The following is a 17,679-nucleotide window of genomic DNA, read 5'->3' as shown; positions in this document are numbered from 1 at the left end:
TGGGACAGACCCACTTCTTCAGACCATAGCCAGACCAGAACAGAGACAATATTTAAGACACAGAGAACCAGAAACAGTAAGCAAGGAGGACAAATCAGAAAAAGATAATCAAGGTGAGCAAATCAGAGAGTGGAGGGGTGGGGGGGGAAGATCAAGAATTAGATTGAGTTAAGTATGCAGACGAGCCCCTATAGTGACTCAGAAAGTTCCCATCACGATTTAAACCATGTGTTAATGTTGCGAATTTGAATATAAATGTCAGTTCGTCCACTTCCCTTTCTACAAAGGAGCGATAATTTCTTTTCAGTAACACATATACCTTGAGGTCGTTGACAGAATGGCCCATTCCATTAAAATGCTGACTAACTGGTTTGTGGATCTGGAGTGTTTTGATGTCTGTTTTGTGCCCGTTGACCCTTTCTCTAAGGGAGTTAGAAGTCTGTCCAATATACAAAGCATCTGGGCATTGCTGGCACATGATGGCATATATGATGTTAGTAGAGGAGCATGAGAAAGTGCCCGTGATTCTGTGAGTAACCTGGTTAGGTCCAGTGATGGTATTTCCAGAGAAGATATGTGGACAAAGCTGGCAGCGGGTTTTGTTGCAGGGAAAGGTTCCAGGACTGGTGTTCCTGGGGTATAGGCTGTGGCTGTTAGTAAGGCTCCTCATGAGGTTGGGAGGTTGTCTGTAGGAGAGAACAGGCATGTCACCCAGAGCCTTCTGGAGTGTAGCATCCTGATTAAGAATAGGTTGTAGGTCTTTAATAATTTGTTGCAGTGGTTTGAGTTGGGGGCTGTAAGTGATGACCAGTGGTGTTCTGTTCTTGGCTTTTTTGGGCTGATCTTGGAGTAGCTGGTTTCTGGGTATGCGTCTGGCCCTGTCGATTTGTTTTTTTACTTCTCCTGGTGGGTAATTCAGTAGTAGTAGTAGGCATCCTTCAGTCTGCATAGACTATGGATCGCGCCCTTTAAAGTTTCAATTGAGGACTTCATTTACAGCGTCTATTGTGACTATGAAGACCCACACAAGAGTGACAGTCCTTGCTGCATCTCTTGCAGATGTAGTGGGTGTCCGGCAAGTCCTTATTGTGCTTTCTGTGCGCTCACTTCTCCTCTGCTAGCTGTATGATCTTCATCTCGCCCTTCTGAAGGCCCTTGTGTAACCCCTGCCTCCATCTGCTGCAGTCATCTGCTAGTTCTTCCCAGTTGTCCAGCTCGATGTCTACCTCTCTGAGGTCTCTCTTGCAGACATCTTTGTTGTGCAACTGGGGGCGTCTGGGAGGTCTTTTGCCAGAGGCTAGCTCACCATACAGGATGTCTTTTGGAATTCTTCCATCATTCATCCTGTGGACGTGGCCAAGCCAGCGGAGTTGACGCTGCCTGAGGAGGGTGTGCATGGTTGGGATTCCAGCTTGCTCGAGGACGGCGGTGTTGGTCACTCTGTCCTTCCATGATATTCCAAGGATGCACCTGAGGCAGCGCAAGTGGAAGACATTCAGCCTCTTTTCCTGGCGGGCATACAGGGTCCAAGTCTCGCTGCCATAAAGGAGGGTGCTGAGGATCAGGCTCTGTAGACTTGCATTTTGGTGTGAGTGTACAGCTTGTTGTTATTCCACACTCTCTTGCTGAGTCTGGACAGAGTTGTGGCTGCTTTTCCAATCCTCCTATTTAGCTCAGTGTCCAATGACAGGGTGTCAGTGATGGTGGACCCGAGGTAAACGAACTCGTGGACGACCTCTAACATATGGTTGTCAATGCTGATTGATGGGGATTCAGCAACATCCTGACAGAGTACGTTTGTCTTCTTTAGGCTGATGGTAAGCCCAAAGTCCTTGCACGCTTTGGAGAACTGATCCAGTAGTTTTTGAAGCTGGTCTTCTGTGTGAGACACTACAGCAACATCGTCTGTGAACAGCATGTCTCTGATGAGGACTTCTCGCACCTCAGACTTAGCTTTCAGCCTTGCAAGGTTAAACAGTTTCCCATCAGATCTTGTGTGCAGCAAGATGCCCTCTGTTGAAGATCCAAAGGCATGCTTCAGGAGGAGTGCGAAGAAGATCCCAAACAATGTCAGAGCAAGCACGCATCCTTGTTTGACGCCACTCCTGATTCTGAAAGCATCTGATAATGCACCGTCATATTGGATGGTTCCTCTCATGTCTTCGTGGAACGACTGGATCATCATAAGTAACCGTGGAGGACAGCCTATCTTGTGGAGCAGTTTGAACAGACCATCCTTGCTGGCCAAGTCAAAGGCCTTGGTCAGGTCGATGAAGGCAATATAGAGTGGCTTTCTCTGCTCCCTGCACTTCTCCTGCAGCTGCTCCCTGCACTTCTCCTGCACTTTTCAGTGCTGTGTGGTGCTGATCAGGCCATCCTTGATTAGTACTGTAGTACTGAAAACCTACTGATCACTATACTTATCTACACCCTTCTAGTTTCCATCCTGCACACGTGACTAGATCCATTGTTTACAGTCAAGCTCTTAGGTACAATCACATTTGCTCTGATCCAACTGACAGAGACCAAAAACTACAAGAACTTTACCAAATATTCATAAACCTGAATTACCCACCAGGAGAAGTAAAAAAACAAATCGACAGGGCCAGACGCATACCCAGAGACCAGCTACTCCAAGATCAGCCCAAAAAAGCCAAGAACAGAACACCACTGGTCATCACTTACAGCCCCCAACTCAGACCACTGCAGCAAATTATTAAAGACCTACAACCTATCCTTAATCAGGATGCTACACTCCAGAAGGCTCTGGGTGACATGCCTGTTCTCTCCTACAGACAACCTCCCAACCTCATGAGGAGCCTTACTAACAGCCACAGTCTATACCCCAGGAATACCAGTCCTGGAACCTTTCCCTGCAACAAAGCCTGCTGCCAGCTTTGTCCACATATCTTCTCTGGAAATACCATCACTGGACCTAACCAGGTTACTCACAGAATCACGGGCACTTTCTCATGCTCCTCTACTAACATCATATATGCCATCATGTGCCAACAATGCCCAGATGCTTTGTATATTGGACAGACTTCTAACTCCCTTAGACAAAGGGTCAACAGGCACAAAACAGCCATCAAAACACTCCAGATCCACAAACCAGTTAGTCAACATTTTAATGGAATGGGCCATTCTGTCAATGACCTCAAGGTATGTGTGTTACTTAAAAGAAATTATCGCTCCTTTGTAGAAAGGGAAGTGGACGAACTGACATTTATGTTCAAATTCGCAACATTAACACATGGTTTAAATCGTGATGGGAACTTTCTGAGTCACTATAGGGGCTCATCTGCATACTTAACTCAGTCTAATTCTTGATCTTCCCCCTCACCCCTCCGCTCTCTGATTTGCACACCTTGATTATCTTTTTTCTGATTTGTCCTCCTTGCTTACTGTTTCTGGTTCTCTGTGTCTTAAATATTGAGTCTGTTCTGGTCTGGCTATGGTCTGAAGAAGTGGGTCTGTCCCACGAAAGCTCACCTAATAAACTATTTTGTTAGTCTTTAAAGTGCTACTTGACTGCTTTTTGTTTTGATAGTGTATAAACTAGCACAGCTTACTCTCTGTTACTATTCTGACCTGGCTTGTGCTGGGATGAGGTGTTTAACCCCGCTGCTCCGAAGGAGAGGCAGAGTAAGCTTGGAGGCAGCAATGAGAAGGCAGGGGAAGGGAGAGGAGCAAGGCACAGGCTGGAAATGCAGCTGTGCACAGCTCCAGCCCAGGAGGGAAATATACTAAGGTCAGGTGCTTAAGTGAGCAGTCACTTGGGGCTGCTCAAGTGAGGCTGACTAGCCAGGGGCTGATCCCTCTCCATCTGATGCAGATAAGGAGTTTTCTGAAGTTTCCTTTCGGAGCAGGAGGGTTTTGTTTGCTTGTTTTTTCAGCTTTTATTTCTCTCAATTCCCAGCCGTAGCAGAATAACAAAACAAAACAAAAACAAAATTGCCACAAAAGACCCCTGCTCTCAAATAAAAGGAAATCTAAGCAAGCAGGTACACATATATTTGAAGAGCGTTGCAAACAGACTGTAAGCGAACTCTACCCATTTCTGAGGCAGGAATCCAGTAGGATTAAGGCACTTGGCTTCAGGTAGGCCACTCTCTTCCTGGCTGAGAAAAGAGAAATAACAGGAGTGAGTAATTGGAGAAGAGCCTGTGTAAATTCCAGTATAGCTACTGGAGTGTTCCTTCTTGCTCTTGTTCTATCTATGCCTTACTGTGCCTACATTTTCAACCCAAACACCTTGGGAGTTTGTAGTGTGCTTGAAACATCAGATAACAGTGAGTAGCTGGGCTAGAACATGCAGCTAGATGAGTTTACTGAAAGTCAGGTGTACTATTGTAAATCTTTATAAATTCTAGCAGATGAGTGAAAATGAGCATGCTCATTAATCTCCTGTGTCAGCAGTTTCTCCCCCTCCTTCCTCTCTCAGAAGGAGACAGTACTGAAAGAACCAATGCAGTCTTTCCCTGCTGGGGTTTTCTGGACACCCATTCAGCATCAGTGATTATTTTAAGTCTCTAAAGGTGGTGTGATCAATGACAAGTAGGGGTGAAAGGTAGGATTCTTGATTCAAATCATGTACCGTCACATCGAGCTACTGCATATAAACTGTGTATGTCTTTTCTGGCTTTTCCTTTATTTTAAAGGGATGCTGTCAAGGTAAAAAAGCAAAAACAAAACACATATTTACGCAAAAACAAAACAATCATCACCAAACATGCAGAAGAGAGAAAGAAATTGTGTACATCTTTCACAAGTTAGTTCAGATTTGAAAGAATCGGGCCAGATTCTCAGCTAATGTAAAATGGCATAGATGCCCTGTCTTCAGTGGAGCTATGGTGACGTATACCAGCTGAGATTCTGGCCCATAATATACAAAGTTTTTCACCCTTTGTAATCCAAGATCTCCTTAATGCCAGCTGTAATAAGCCAACAATATATAACTGCTAATTTCCCCCTTTTTGTCCTATGATGGCAGGGTAGTTAATGGACTCCCTTCACCTTGAAGGTCCCTTACAGTGTGTGCTAACTACTTACGCTTATCTCTTCAATCTTTAATCTAGCTGTGCCATTCTTGGTACCTTTCTCAGACCTGAAGAAGAGCTATGGGTAGCTCAAAAGTTTTTCTGTCTTCCCAACAGAAGATGGTCCAGTAAAAGATATAACTTCATTCACCTTGTGTCTCTACTGTCCTGAGACCAATATGGTGACAACAACATTGCATGTCCAAATACTATTTAAGGAGTTCAATAGTAACAGCATATTGAGTCTGTTCTGGTATGGCTATGATCTGAAGAAGTGGGTCTGTCCCACAAAAGCTCATCACCTAATAAATTATTTTGTCAGACTTTGAAGTTCTACTGAACCACTTTTTTGTTTTTATTTAAGGAGTTGTGTATGTATACTGAAAATACATTTCTAAAGTGTGTAGACACTGGTCAACAGCAGGTTTTCTGTCAGACAAGTGATGTTGACCCATCTATTTGTTTTCATGCAAACTGAGTATTGTTTACAGTGGGTTTCAGATCAGCCATCTGAACTGAATGCAAATAAAAATAATCAGATTTTCATTGAACTGGAAAGGAGAAATGGTGGGGGGAAAAATCTTTATGGGGAGGTGCACTTCAAAGGTTGGCTTACTCAAGCACCTTTATGGAGGAAGTAATAGGACAGTCATGTCATCACGGAACAGGCATATGAGGTTAACGAATCTTCTCGGGCAGCCAAGTTTTGACGGGATAATCCACAGGGCTTCTCTGTTGGTGTCAAACACCTTGGTCAGGTCTATAAAGACAGCATACAGATCCAAGTTCTGCTCTATGCACTTTTCCTGGACCTGACAGTAGAGGAGAGACAGTAGAGGAGTTCAAGTACCTTGGCAGTGTGATAGCCAATGATGGCTCCCTTGACAAAGAAATCAATGCCAGAATCTGCTAGGCCAGCCAGGCACTAGGATGTCTGAGAGTGCGAGTGTTGAATCAGCGCAATATCCGACAGTCCACTAAACTGAAAGTATACAAGACAGTCTCCTGTATCCTGTGAAGCCTGGACCTTGTACAGAAAACATATAAAACTGCTGGAGCGCTTCCACACACGCAGCCTGAGGTCAATACTGCACATTCGATGGCAGGACAGAGTTATGAACCTGGAAGTCCTGGACAGAGAACCACGAGAATCGAAGCCATGATTCTGAAAGCTCAGCTTCGCTGGACAGGGCACGTCATACGAATGGAGGAGTCAAGAATCCCTAAGCAACTCCTCTATGGTAAACTCTCCCAGGGCAAAAGGAATCAAGGTAGGCCTTGCAAGAGATATTAAGACTGCATGAAGGCCAATATTACTCATGCTCGTTTAAAACCAGATCAGCTTGAGCAGCATGCAAAAGACTGAACAGGCTGGCGTGCTCTCGTACGGCACGTGTATGACAACTTCGAAGAGCAGCAACGCATATGCCTCATTGATGCTTGCGAGAGGAAGAAAGCAACAGCAGCAGCCGCACCAGCAGAGCCAGGACAATTCCTTTGCCCCCACTGTGAACTCCCATGTCGTTCAAAGCTTGGTCTCCTCAGCCACATGTGAGTTCACAACCAATGGGTCTGTGCAAGCTCAAGATGTCATCTTCAGACATGACGGACTACCTACTACTATAGGACAGTACGCAGCAGAGGACTTTAGGTGAGACAAAACATCTTTAGCCAGGAGGTTTAACCTATTGGCTAACCTTCGTCCCTAAAAAGTGTGTTATGATTTTGCTTTATGTGTAACCATTTCTTTCCATTTATTCTTACTATAACTTGAATCTCTATTCTTTGATAATAAACTTATTGTGGTTTTAACTATAAATGTACCTAAGCGCTATTATTAAGCTTGTCCAGCTGCATCTTACAACCTGGTTTGTACTGTTTCTTTGGGAACAGTGGGCCTGGTAGTTCTGTGCGCGTTCAGTGGCTAAGGGGCTGGACCATGCAGGCAAGGCTCCAAGAGCTCGTCTCACTGTAAGAGACAGTGAGAGATCAGGGTAGTCGGGACAGGCATTCACAGCAAGTCAGTGCTGTGTCGTCAGAGACTGTGATCTCAGGGAGCTGATCTACAGCAAGCATTCAGAAGAGGACTGCATGCCCTGAAGGCAGCTGGTGACAACATGCCTCGTTACCAGAGCATCACATTGCTTTGGCTCAGATTCTCAAGGGTAGTCTAGTTCCCTCGATCACCTCTGATGGTCAGTTGTGCGACTCCCTTAGGTGCCCCTGCAAATCCCAGCCTTCACTTCTGCTTTTCTCCCAGTTGGGACAATGATAATGTAATGCAGCATCCAGTCTTCCCCTAGCATGCCCACACTCAACTGGCCATTATGTGGAGAAGTGGCAGGACCATAGCTCTGAATCTCTCACTTCACACTTCCTTTGTGGTATCACCAGGTCCGCTAGATCCAGACACTCTTGGCCTCCTGCACATCAGGGGTAAAATTCTGGCCTCCTTCAAGGCAATGGTAATGCTCCCATTGGGTTCAGTAGGGTTAGTAGTTCTCCCCCCACAGCATAAAGAGTGATTCTATGCCTGCTCTTTATTCAAAGGTAGGAGATGCTCTTTGTTCCTTCATTTCCAGCATCTTGTCACAGTCCCTCCCCTGAATATGCTCAGGTTTCTTATGCAAGAATAAAGCTGAAACAGTGTTTGACTGAAGTGATTCTAATGATTTACATTCATGTGATATGATGAATGTAAATCAAATGAACCTTTTGCTTCTTTCTTCCTTCCTATCTAAAACCTAATGCTTGAATCAATAAAATGAAGCCTCAAGGAGATCTGTTTGAAATAAACATCTCAAAAAAAGATACTAATTCCCGTTGATCTTGAACCAATACATTCATAGGGGTTGTTTCATTAATGCATTATCTCCCAAAGGTAACTTGGTTTGTCGGAATCGAAATAAGATTACATGAATCAGCTATTGTAGTTCATCTGCTAAATTACAGCACTTTGCTCTCTGTCTGTAAAATGGTCTTCAGACTAATGAAGTAGGGTCAATCTCATGCATTTTTGCAAGAACCAAATTGCCATTAATTATATCATAGCTTTGGTAAGGTCAATAAATGTTGCCTTTGTACACTGAGCAGTACAATGGCAGAAAATAAAACTAATTTTCACACTTCTGGGTACAGATTTAGGACTGCACACAGATCACAGGTATAGTCCCATATAACAGGCTTCCCAAACAACTTACATTGTTCACTCAAACACTGAGATCCTGAAACTTTGAGTCCATTAGAAGCAGTGACCAACTGAAGTAGTCATTAAAGGATCTGATCCTAGAGCCATTCCACATGTACAGTTCCCATTGTGACTTTAGTTAGAGTTTTGTGTAGTAGAGTAATTTTGATAGGGAAAAAAAAAACTCCACAGCCAACCTGTTTTGGTGTATGACTCCTGCTAGCTATGTGCCAGACTGGGGAGGAGGAAGATGATCTTCAATGATTTAGAAACCGAACATCTTGAGCAAGGCACTCTGGTGTTTATACATTACTGGGGCAATAGTGAGGTCGATTTGCCAGCAGGTTTGTTGGGAATTGCATCCAGAAAAAGAAGAGATGATGGAGCTGGACGTATATACCTCCTGGCAACCACATTCATGGAGCCCATTTGAAGTCAATGAACACAATATTTGAAAACTGCTACCTGCTACCCTGCTTAACTATCTTGAATTAAAACCAGGCAAGGTAAAGAGAATGTTGGATTTGAGATCTTCATTATAGAAAGGGCTCTCCTGACCCATTCTACTGAGGGATATGGTTTTTACGCTTTAATAAGAACACACCATCTTTGTCAGCACAACCACAGTCTAGGCATGCTGTTAAATTCATGTGGGCAGCTGTGCTTGCGAAAACCTGGTATCCAGTGAAGCAAGTAAACAAAGAGAGGTTTTTTCATCATTATTTTAATTAAAAGCAAAGCTACATGTGGTTGTCATTATGCTCCTTTTGTGGGTCCCCTGCAGGGGTAAATGCTTAATAGCTGTGTTTTTGAGGAGAGGAAAGGATATGTGAAATGGGGTTTTGACTCAGTGCCATGTGAATCATAATTTCGCAAGGAAGGATTTTGTCTCAAAAGGAAGGATGTCTGTCTGCAGCACCATTCCACAAAGCCAGCACCACATTCAGTGATTGTCATTGGAGACAAATTGTATTTCTCAGGCATCCTTTATTTTTTTCTTTGCCTTTTTGAGCTGCCTAGTCTGCATGGGAGAGTGACTGCTAGCTGCACAGTGTCCAGCATGGAGCGTGCAGCATACACAAGCCTGTGTAATGCATTTATTGTCTACCCTCATTCCTCTTGGGTGTAGGGTAGCAGAAGACCAACCTGCGGAGGGCTCCTGGACAGTCCATTTGCTGGATGAACTATTAGAGTGCAAAGCTGGGAATAGAACCTTATGGTGAAATAATTGAACACCCTTTCCTGGCACTGTACTCAGCACAGCCCTAGATTGCAGTAGCTATGACTTTGTTACAGTTGCAAGCTGACATTGTTCCTTCTGGCTTTATATGTTTAGGGTCCACCATGCAGAGCTGTAATTGCAGCATGTTTACACTGCCAGGCACAGTACTCTGGCTTGTGGGGCGGGGCGGGGAAGGTGGCTTCAAAGGCTAAAAGGAGGAAAAATCCAGAAGCACCAGCAGTTCTTCTCGGGCCTGAGCAAAAGCCTCTGGGCCCGACATAAGCCCAGTACCAAAAAAAAAAAAAAATTACATATATTTTAAGTAAATTACAAAATAACACAATTGATCATTCTTTGCATTTTCATAGCACTTCCCATAAAAGGATCTGAAAGTGCTGTGTATTTGTTAAAAAATGGGGAAACAGATCCCCCCAGTATGACAGGACAGGGTTACATGTAAGAAAAGTGATAATGATGTGTTCTATTTAGTTACTGTCTTGTGCTTGAGCCTTTAAGGGTGCACTTGGGTCATATGGTCGAACATCACCACAGCCATGAGGGATATAAACCTGCAAAGAGAAAGCTGTGATTAGCCCATGATTCCAGGACCAGGGGGTTTAAGGAATTGACGAGAGGCCCACGTGCAGCACTGCTTCCAAGTGGAAGTTGAGTTGGAAGAAAGTTCTAGACAGAAACTTGTTGCAATGCACATCCCTAGTATGTGGGCCCAGCCCCATGCTGGCCAGGGGAGGAGCTCTGTTGGGGGGCTAGGCTGGGCCCTGCACTAGCTGGGGGTAGGCCTGGGGCTGTCACAGTGCAGTGGAGGACTGTTGTGGGGGGGCTGCACTAGGCATCATGCAGGGAGAGTTCTGTTGGGGGGAGGGGTTTGGGCTGGGGCTGGCACAGTACAGGGGGCCATATCAGGCCCCACATTGGTGGGGGAGGGGCTGGGGCTGGCACGGTGCAGTGGTGGAGATCACTTGCGTGCTGGGATGGGCCCTGCACTGGGTGGGGGAGGGGCTGGCATGATGCAGAGGGGCTCCATGGAGGACTGGGCTGGGCCCTTGTGCTGGCTGTGGGGAGAGGCTGGGGCTGGCATGATGCGGGTGTTTGGGGGGTGTCCATTGTGGGGCTGGCCAGGGGAGGGACTGGCATGCTGGGTGAGGGCTCTGTCGTGGGGCTGGGCCAGGCCCCACACTGGCTGTGGGAGGTGCTGGGGCTGACATGGTGCTGGGGGAGGGGCAGGGGGAACATGGTGGAACTTGCCTGGGCAGACAGACAGGTTGACACAGCAAAAATAATGTATAAGATGATCTTGATCGTATTTTCAGAAAGGATGTGTGCACTACAGCTCCCGTCAAATTCAGGAGTAGCTATTGGAGCTCTGAAATGGAGACCCTAAATCACGGACCCTTTTCAAATCACACAGGGATGTTGAAAAGGTATCACCATTTTACAGAATCCTGACCTGTCATTACTGGGTCTTGCTACCTCATCAGCTGTCTCCATATCAGGGCAGGGGCTGATCCAAAGGCATAAGGCTAATGTGTACTCTTAGCGGTGTGGACCAGTGGAGCTGTTCTGTGAGCAGGAATTCAAAGCATCTCCAAAGAGGCTGGTTCCTTGTTTTCAGACAGGCTGTGAAGTGACTACTGAGGAATGGTGGAGCTGCTGAGGGAGAGGGGGTCTTGGAATGGTTCTCCAACGAGGATTATCATTACAAAAATAACGAACTGTGCTTTGGAACAGGAGCTGTCATCTCCATTTTCCTGCCTTGATCTCCAAGCAGGAATAAGACCTTTCTCCCCAATAGGTGCCACTTTCCCCTTGAACAGGGCACTCTCAGCCAGGGTGATTCTCTTTACTCACACGGCTGTTCTGGCTGACTGATGGCTGGGAGAATCCACTGATTCATCACACGCCTTGTAACATGCCAGGTGAAGTGGGAGTCAGGGGTCAGTGGCAAGAGCTGCAGGGGTGGGGGGTTTGCACACTTACTATATGTTTACTGCCTTGTTGCTTGCAAAACATGAACTGTCATAAAGTGGATAAAAATGTATTAAATCATTATCAGAGGAGGGGGATGAGGAGGGATGGCCCAGTGGTTAGAGCACTGGCCTGGGACCCAGGTTCAATTTCCTGCTCTGACACAGAATTTCAGTATGACCGCAGTCAAGGAAGTGAGGATGAAATCCTTGCCCCTTGGGAGCTGATGGGAACGTGTCCATTTCACCCTGAGTGCCTCTGTGCCTCAGCCCCTTTCCTGTGGTAATTCACAACCTCCCAGGGATGTTGTGAGGGTAAATACAGTAAAGAGCATGAGGCATCCAGGCACTCTGGCAATGGGGCGGGGAGCAAGTAAGAGCATCTTACCTAGTATGAGGAAATGTTGTTTATGAAATCTTTATACCGGACTCACACTGAAGCCAAAGTGAGTTCTGCCTTCCTATCAAGTGAAAGATCAGCCAAAAGTCAAAGGAGTGAAGCTTTGAGAGGTGGTTACTTTTCATGGATTTGACTTGCTTCCACTGAGTATTCCTGAAAGGGAAGCTCTCCCGCCAGCAAATCAATCTTATTTTAACCAGGCAAAGCAGGAAAAAAAGTTCCTGCGTTTTACATACCATCCCCCAGGACCTAGCTGGAACAAGCAATTCTGCTCCCTTATTTTAAGAAAAAGAGGAATTAAGGCATTGATTACATCATTGATTGTAGATTAACTGCATTAAATTAAGTGATGTCATTCAATATAAGGTGCTTTTCCAAACAGACCAAACTGTGCATTATTTGAAACAAGCATCTAGCTAAGGAAAGTTAAGCAGAAGTTTTAAATGGCTAAAAGAGTCACAGATTCATAGAATCGTATGGCGGGAAGGGACCTTAGGAGGTCATCTAGTTCAGCCCCCTTCTGGAAGCCGGATCAGCTCTAACTAAATCATCCCATCCAGGACTGTGTCAAGCCAGAACTTAAAAACCTCTAGGGATGGAGATTCCACCACCTGTCTAGGCAATGCATTCCAGTGCTTCACCAATCTCTTGGTGAAATAGTTTTAACTAATATCCAACCTACACTTCTTCCATTGTAACTTCAGATCATTGCTCCTTGTTCTACCATCTGTCATTACTGAGAACAGCCTCTCTCCATCCTCTTTAGAGCCCCCTTTCAGAAAGTTGAGGGCTGCTATCAAATCGCTCCTCACTCTTCTTTTTCTGTGAACTAAATAAGCCCAAATGCCTCAGCCTCTCCTCATAGGTTATGTGCTCTAGCCCCCTAATAATTTTCACTGCACTCCGCTGGATCCACTTCAATGCACCCACATCCTGTCTATAGTGGGGAGCCTAGAACTGGGTGCAGTACTCCAGATGTGGCCTCACCAGTGCCAAATAGAGGGGAATAATAACTTCTCTAGATCTGCTGGCAATGCTTCTCTTAATGCACCCCAGTATGCTATTAGCCTTCTTGGCTATAAGGGCACACTGTTGACTCATATCCAGCCTCTCATTCATCATAATCCCCAGGTTGTTTTCTGCTGCAGTGCTACTTAGTTGGTCAGCACCAGCCTGTAACAGTGCTTGGGATTCTTCCATCCCAAGTGCAGGATTCTGCAATTCTCCTGGTTCAACCTCATCAGATTTCTTTTGGCCCAATCCTCCAATTTATCTAGGTCACTCTGGACCCTATCCTTACCCTCCAATGCATCTACCTGTCCTCCTGGCTTAATATCACCTGCAAATTTGCTGAGGGTGCAATCCATCCCCTCATCCAGGTCACTAATAAAGGTGAGCAGTTACCAACCCCAGAACCGATGCTTAGGGAACTCCAATTGAAACTGACCGACAACCAGATATTGAGCCACTGATCACTACCAACTGGACCCGACCATCTACCCAGCTTTCTATCCATTTTACAGTCCACATATCAAATCCATCTTTCCTTAACTTGTAGGCAAGAATGCTGTGGAAGTCTGTGTCAAAAGCTTTGCTAACGTCAAGGTATTATCACAGCCACTGATTTCCCCATGTTCACAGAGCCAGTTACCTCATCACAGAAGCTAATCAAGTCGGATATGCATAACCTACCCTTGGGTGAATCCATGCTGGCTACTCTTGATCATTGTCCCCTCTTCCAAGTGCTTCACATGAATTCCTTGACGATCCCCTCTGTGATTTTTCCAGGGACTGAGGTAAGGCTGACCGGTCTATAGTTCCCTGGATTGTCCTTCTTTCCTCTTTTAAAGATGGGCACTCCATTTGCCTTTTTCCAGTCATCTGGGACCTCTCCTGATCTCCATGAGTTTTCAAAGATAATGGCCAAATGCTCTGCAATGACATCTGCCAGTTCCCTCAGTACCCTTGGATGCATTAAATCTGAACCAATGGATTTGTGTGCATCTAGCTTTTCTAAATAGCTCTTAAACTGTTCTTTCCCCACTGAGGGCTGCCCACCTCCTTCCCATTCTTCATTGCCTAATGCAGTAGTCTGGGAGCTGACTTTGTCTGTGAAGACTGAGGCAAAAAAAAGCATTGAGTACTTCAGCCTTTGCCACATTATGTGTCACCTGGTTGCCTCCATCATCCAGTAACAGCCCTCTCCTGATAACCCTCTTATTGTCAACATTCCTATAAAAACCCTTCTTGTTGCCCTTCACATTTCTTGCTATCTGCAGTTCCAATTGTGCTTTCACTTTCCTGATTTCCCCATCCGTCCCCCCGGCATTCTCCAGCCATATATTTGTATTCCTCCTTAGTCCTCTGTCCAAATTTCCACTTCTTATACACATCCTTTTGGAGTTTAAGCTCACTGGGGATTTTCTCCCACCCCAAAATATCTAAGAAGTGGGTCTGTCCCATGGAAGCTCATCACCTAATGAAACGTTTTGTTAGTCTTTAAAGTGCTACATGATTGCTGTTTTGTTTTGTTAGAATACAGATGAACATGGCTACCTCTATGTTACTATTCATGGACTTCCCTTTTAAGCCAAGCTGGTTGCCTACCGTATTGCTTTTCTTTCTGCACACTGGAATGTTTTTTTCCTGTGCCTTTAATAAGACTTCTATAAAATACTGCCAGTTCTCCTGAATTCCTTTCCCCTACATATTAGCTTCCCAGGGGATCCTGCCCATCAGTTCTCTCAGGGAGTCGAAGTCTGCTCTTCAGAAATCAAGGGTCTGTATTTAACTGTTCACCTTTCCCAACAAAATAAATAGGCAGGGTCAAATTCCAGTCTCCGTTAGTCCATTACTAAAGTCAATGGAGATACCGTAGAAGTACACCTGTGAAGTAAAGGTGAGGGCTTAGTCTTCAGGGTTCTACCAAAAGACAAACCACTTAATCTCCTCCCCAGCAGAAAGAAAACAAAGAAAAAGAAAATGAACTATAGGACATAACAAAAGAAAGCAAAATTTTTAAAATAGGGGTGGACAATATTTTTGGTGGGGGGCCACTAGAAGTTTTCAGCAAGTGGTCAAAGGCCACACTTTTCTATGGAGGGGGCGTGGGGTCTGGGATCTACCTTAATCCTTCTATGAAGATCAGAAACTGGCTAATGGGAGACCAGAAATTGTGCTGAACTGCCCTTCCCCTAGCACAATCTCCCACTTCTGTTGGCCAGCCAGTGAGAGCTGAAACATTTTGCTGGGGACAGGGAAGGCAGGAAACCAGCCAATAGGAGCTGAGAGATTTTGCTGGGGGTGGGGCTGCACTTGAAATTTTTCCCCCATGCCAGCATAGGAGCCAGGTGCAGGCCATATTAAAGGGCTTGGTGGGCAGCAGTCGGCCCACGAGATGTAACTGCTACTAAGAGTGAAGGTCAACAGTGTTTTAAACCCTCGTGATTGTATCATGAGTCTGGTAATATTTGCTATTTGCTTACATCTTCAGCGCTTGGTTCTGAATGTCTATATGGAAACCTCAGCTTCCACTGATTTTTTTTTTTGAACGGAGTGCATTCTATAGGCTCCCAATCCTGAAGGTAAATACCAAAATTCATTACTTCTCTTCACAACTCCTTTTCCTACTTACATGGGGTGGGAGGTACACATGATCCTTCATAATCCTTATGGTCTATGGCACAGGTCTGTAGGTCTTGCTCTCCCAGTCCTTTTTCATCACATTTCTATCATATGCTCAGTCTTCTACATCTTTTCTTGCTGTCCTCTTTTTCCCATGTTTTCTTTGTTGTTCATTCTTCTCCCATTCTTATCACATTTCCAGTCTACCACACACATGCACTCTGCAGCCTAGCATTGACAGTCCCACATTTATCTTCCCTCTATCTTCTTCCATGTACACTGTCTTCCTGCCGCTTGCTAGCCATTCTCCTCAATATAATATTTTCTGGCACAAGTTAAAACTCACAAATTCAGCATTCTCTTGTCTGGCAACCACTGTCGTCTGACAGGACAACAGATCTTGTAGGACTAGAGAGTCATGGGGCTGAGAGGAGGAGGGCCCAGCCAGACCACTGGCAGGGCAGCCACAGCCGGTCTGGTAGCAAGAGGGAGAGGCTGCAGCAGTGACCCCAGGCTGGTAAGCTGGCAGCTCATCCAGTTTCTTCCTTATGTTCTCCTTCTCTTTCATAGTTACCTTGTTGTAGAGCACATCCTGACACACATATAAGCCGACTGACAACCATCAACCAATCTCCTCTTTCTTCTCCCGTCATGGTGCCCAGGCAATGTCTGGACTCAGGATAATAGCTACGCTATTCTGCTCTTTTTTTCCTCTCCACCAACATTTTTTAATACCATCGTTCATTGTTTTAGCTTTGCCACCACTTCCTGTATTTTCCTGCAGACATGGTATAAGTAAGGGCTCTCAGTCACCTCTCCTAAACTGCCCATAAGGGACCTATATTCCAAGTTGCAGTTCTCAGGTTCTTGCCCATTTTCCTGTCACCCAAAGGATGGCACATCAGTTACTCTGAATTCAGTAGCATATTTTAAATGACTTGTGTGTGAATATTCCATGATGCACAAAGAACCTTGGAGATAAATAATCTGTCAGCCCTGGCCCACTTTGCTGACCCTGCAGAGGTGAACATTTCGAATTTATCTTCTCGAAGATCAGCTGCTATCCAAAGCTTCCCATCCCAATCCATCCAAATTGGAGAGCCATTTGCTACTCTCAGGGCAAAAGCTGCTTGTTGCAGGGCATAGTCCTCTTCTGCCTTCTTGCTCCACTGAAACTCAGACTCCATTGGCTGATTATTCACATTATGTTGTTTATGTTCCGTCCACCAATACCTTTAGAGTTTTGTGCAGCAGTACGATTTATAATGCCCTTTATATGCTCTGCTCTGTTCCCAGGGCCCAAGAAAGGAAGAGGTCCTCATTCCTAGAGATGTTACAGCTTCTGGGCTCATTTAGCCCATGTCCTCCCTGTGCCCTTCTTTTCAGTCTTAAACTGATGGGCAGCTTGGCTCTTTAACTCACGCAGCCTGCTACCTTGATGAGCTAATTACATTTCTTTTCCCCAATCAGATATTCTGGGGAGTCAATTAGCATTGCAGTGAACAGAGAGCAGACTCACCTGTTAACTCCCTGCACACTGTCATTCCACTCTCCCCAAAAATGCTCCACTGCCCAGAGAAAGTTGCCAGCTTACACTGGTGAATTCTCGAGCCCAAGGGGTAAACTTCCTACTCCCAGGGTGCTTCCATCCTCTAACACATTAGGGTTTTCCCTTTGTGGGCATGGCACCACAGTGGCATTACTCAAACTCCTCCAGCAATTTTAGAGTGGGGAAGGGAATTAATTCAGTAATTATATTCAAAAACTTAAAAAAAACAAACAACCCTGGTGGTTTTTAAGTTAGTTTCATGAATTTTGATCACTTTAGGTTGGTGTACTAAATAAGCAAGTCAGGGGAGGTCCTGTGGTTTTCCTGCATTATTGTGGTGGCACTTGGACCTTACTGAGGTCCCGCTGTAGGGTGGGGGCTCTGTGTATGAAACTGAGGCTGGAGAAGTAAAAATACTTCAGAATGCACCCTAATCCTCTTTGGTGTGGAACAGTTTCTTAGTGAAAGTCTATCAAAACAAAAAAGCAGTCAAGTAGCAATTTAAAGACTAACAAAATAATTTATTAGGTGAGCTTTCGTGGGACAGACCCACTTCTTAAGACCATAGCCATACCAGAACAGACTCAATATTTAAGGCACAGAGAACCAAAAACAGTAATCAAGGTGGACAAATCAGAAAAAAAAAAGATCAAGGGGAGCAAATCAGAGAGTA

At 45.2% G+C, this 17,679-nt stretch overlaps 1 protein-coding gene across 2 annotated transcripts in view; it reads left to right on the top strand.

The window, feature by feature from the left end:
- Positions 1–17,679, top strand: part of DPP6 (dipeptidyl peptidase like 6) — a 612,774-nt gene that overhangs the window by 258,378 nt on the left and 336,717 nt on the right. Inside the window, exons 5-6 of one of the 2 annotated variants that reach the window (XM_074986299.1) lie at positions 9,490–9,504; positions 17,308–17,324. The exons of the other annotated variant lie outside the window; for it this stretch is intronic. Of the exons in view, the coding sequence (XP_074842400.1) occupies positions 9,490–9,504; positions 17,308–17,324 (32 nt within the window). The remainder of the gene's footprint in view (positions 1–9,489; positions 9,505–17,307; positions 17,325–17,679) is intronic. 2 annotated transcript variants of the gene reach the window in all.

The sequence above is a fragment of the Carettochelys insculpta genome, chromosome 2, assembly GCF_033958435.1.
Source record: "Carettochelys insculpta isolate YL-2023 chromosome 2, ASM3395843v1, whole genome shotgun sequence".
NCBI lineage: Eukaryota > Metazoa > Chordata > Testudines > Carettochelyidae > Carettochelys > Carettochelys insculpta.
This window is presented reverse-complemented; position numbering and strand designations above follow the sequence as displayed.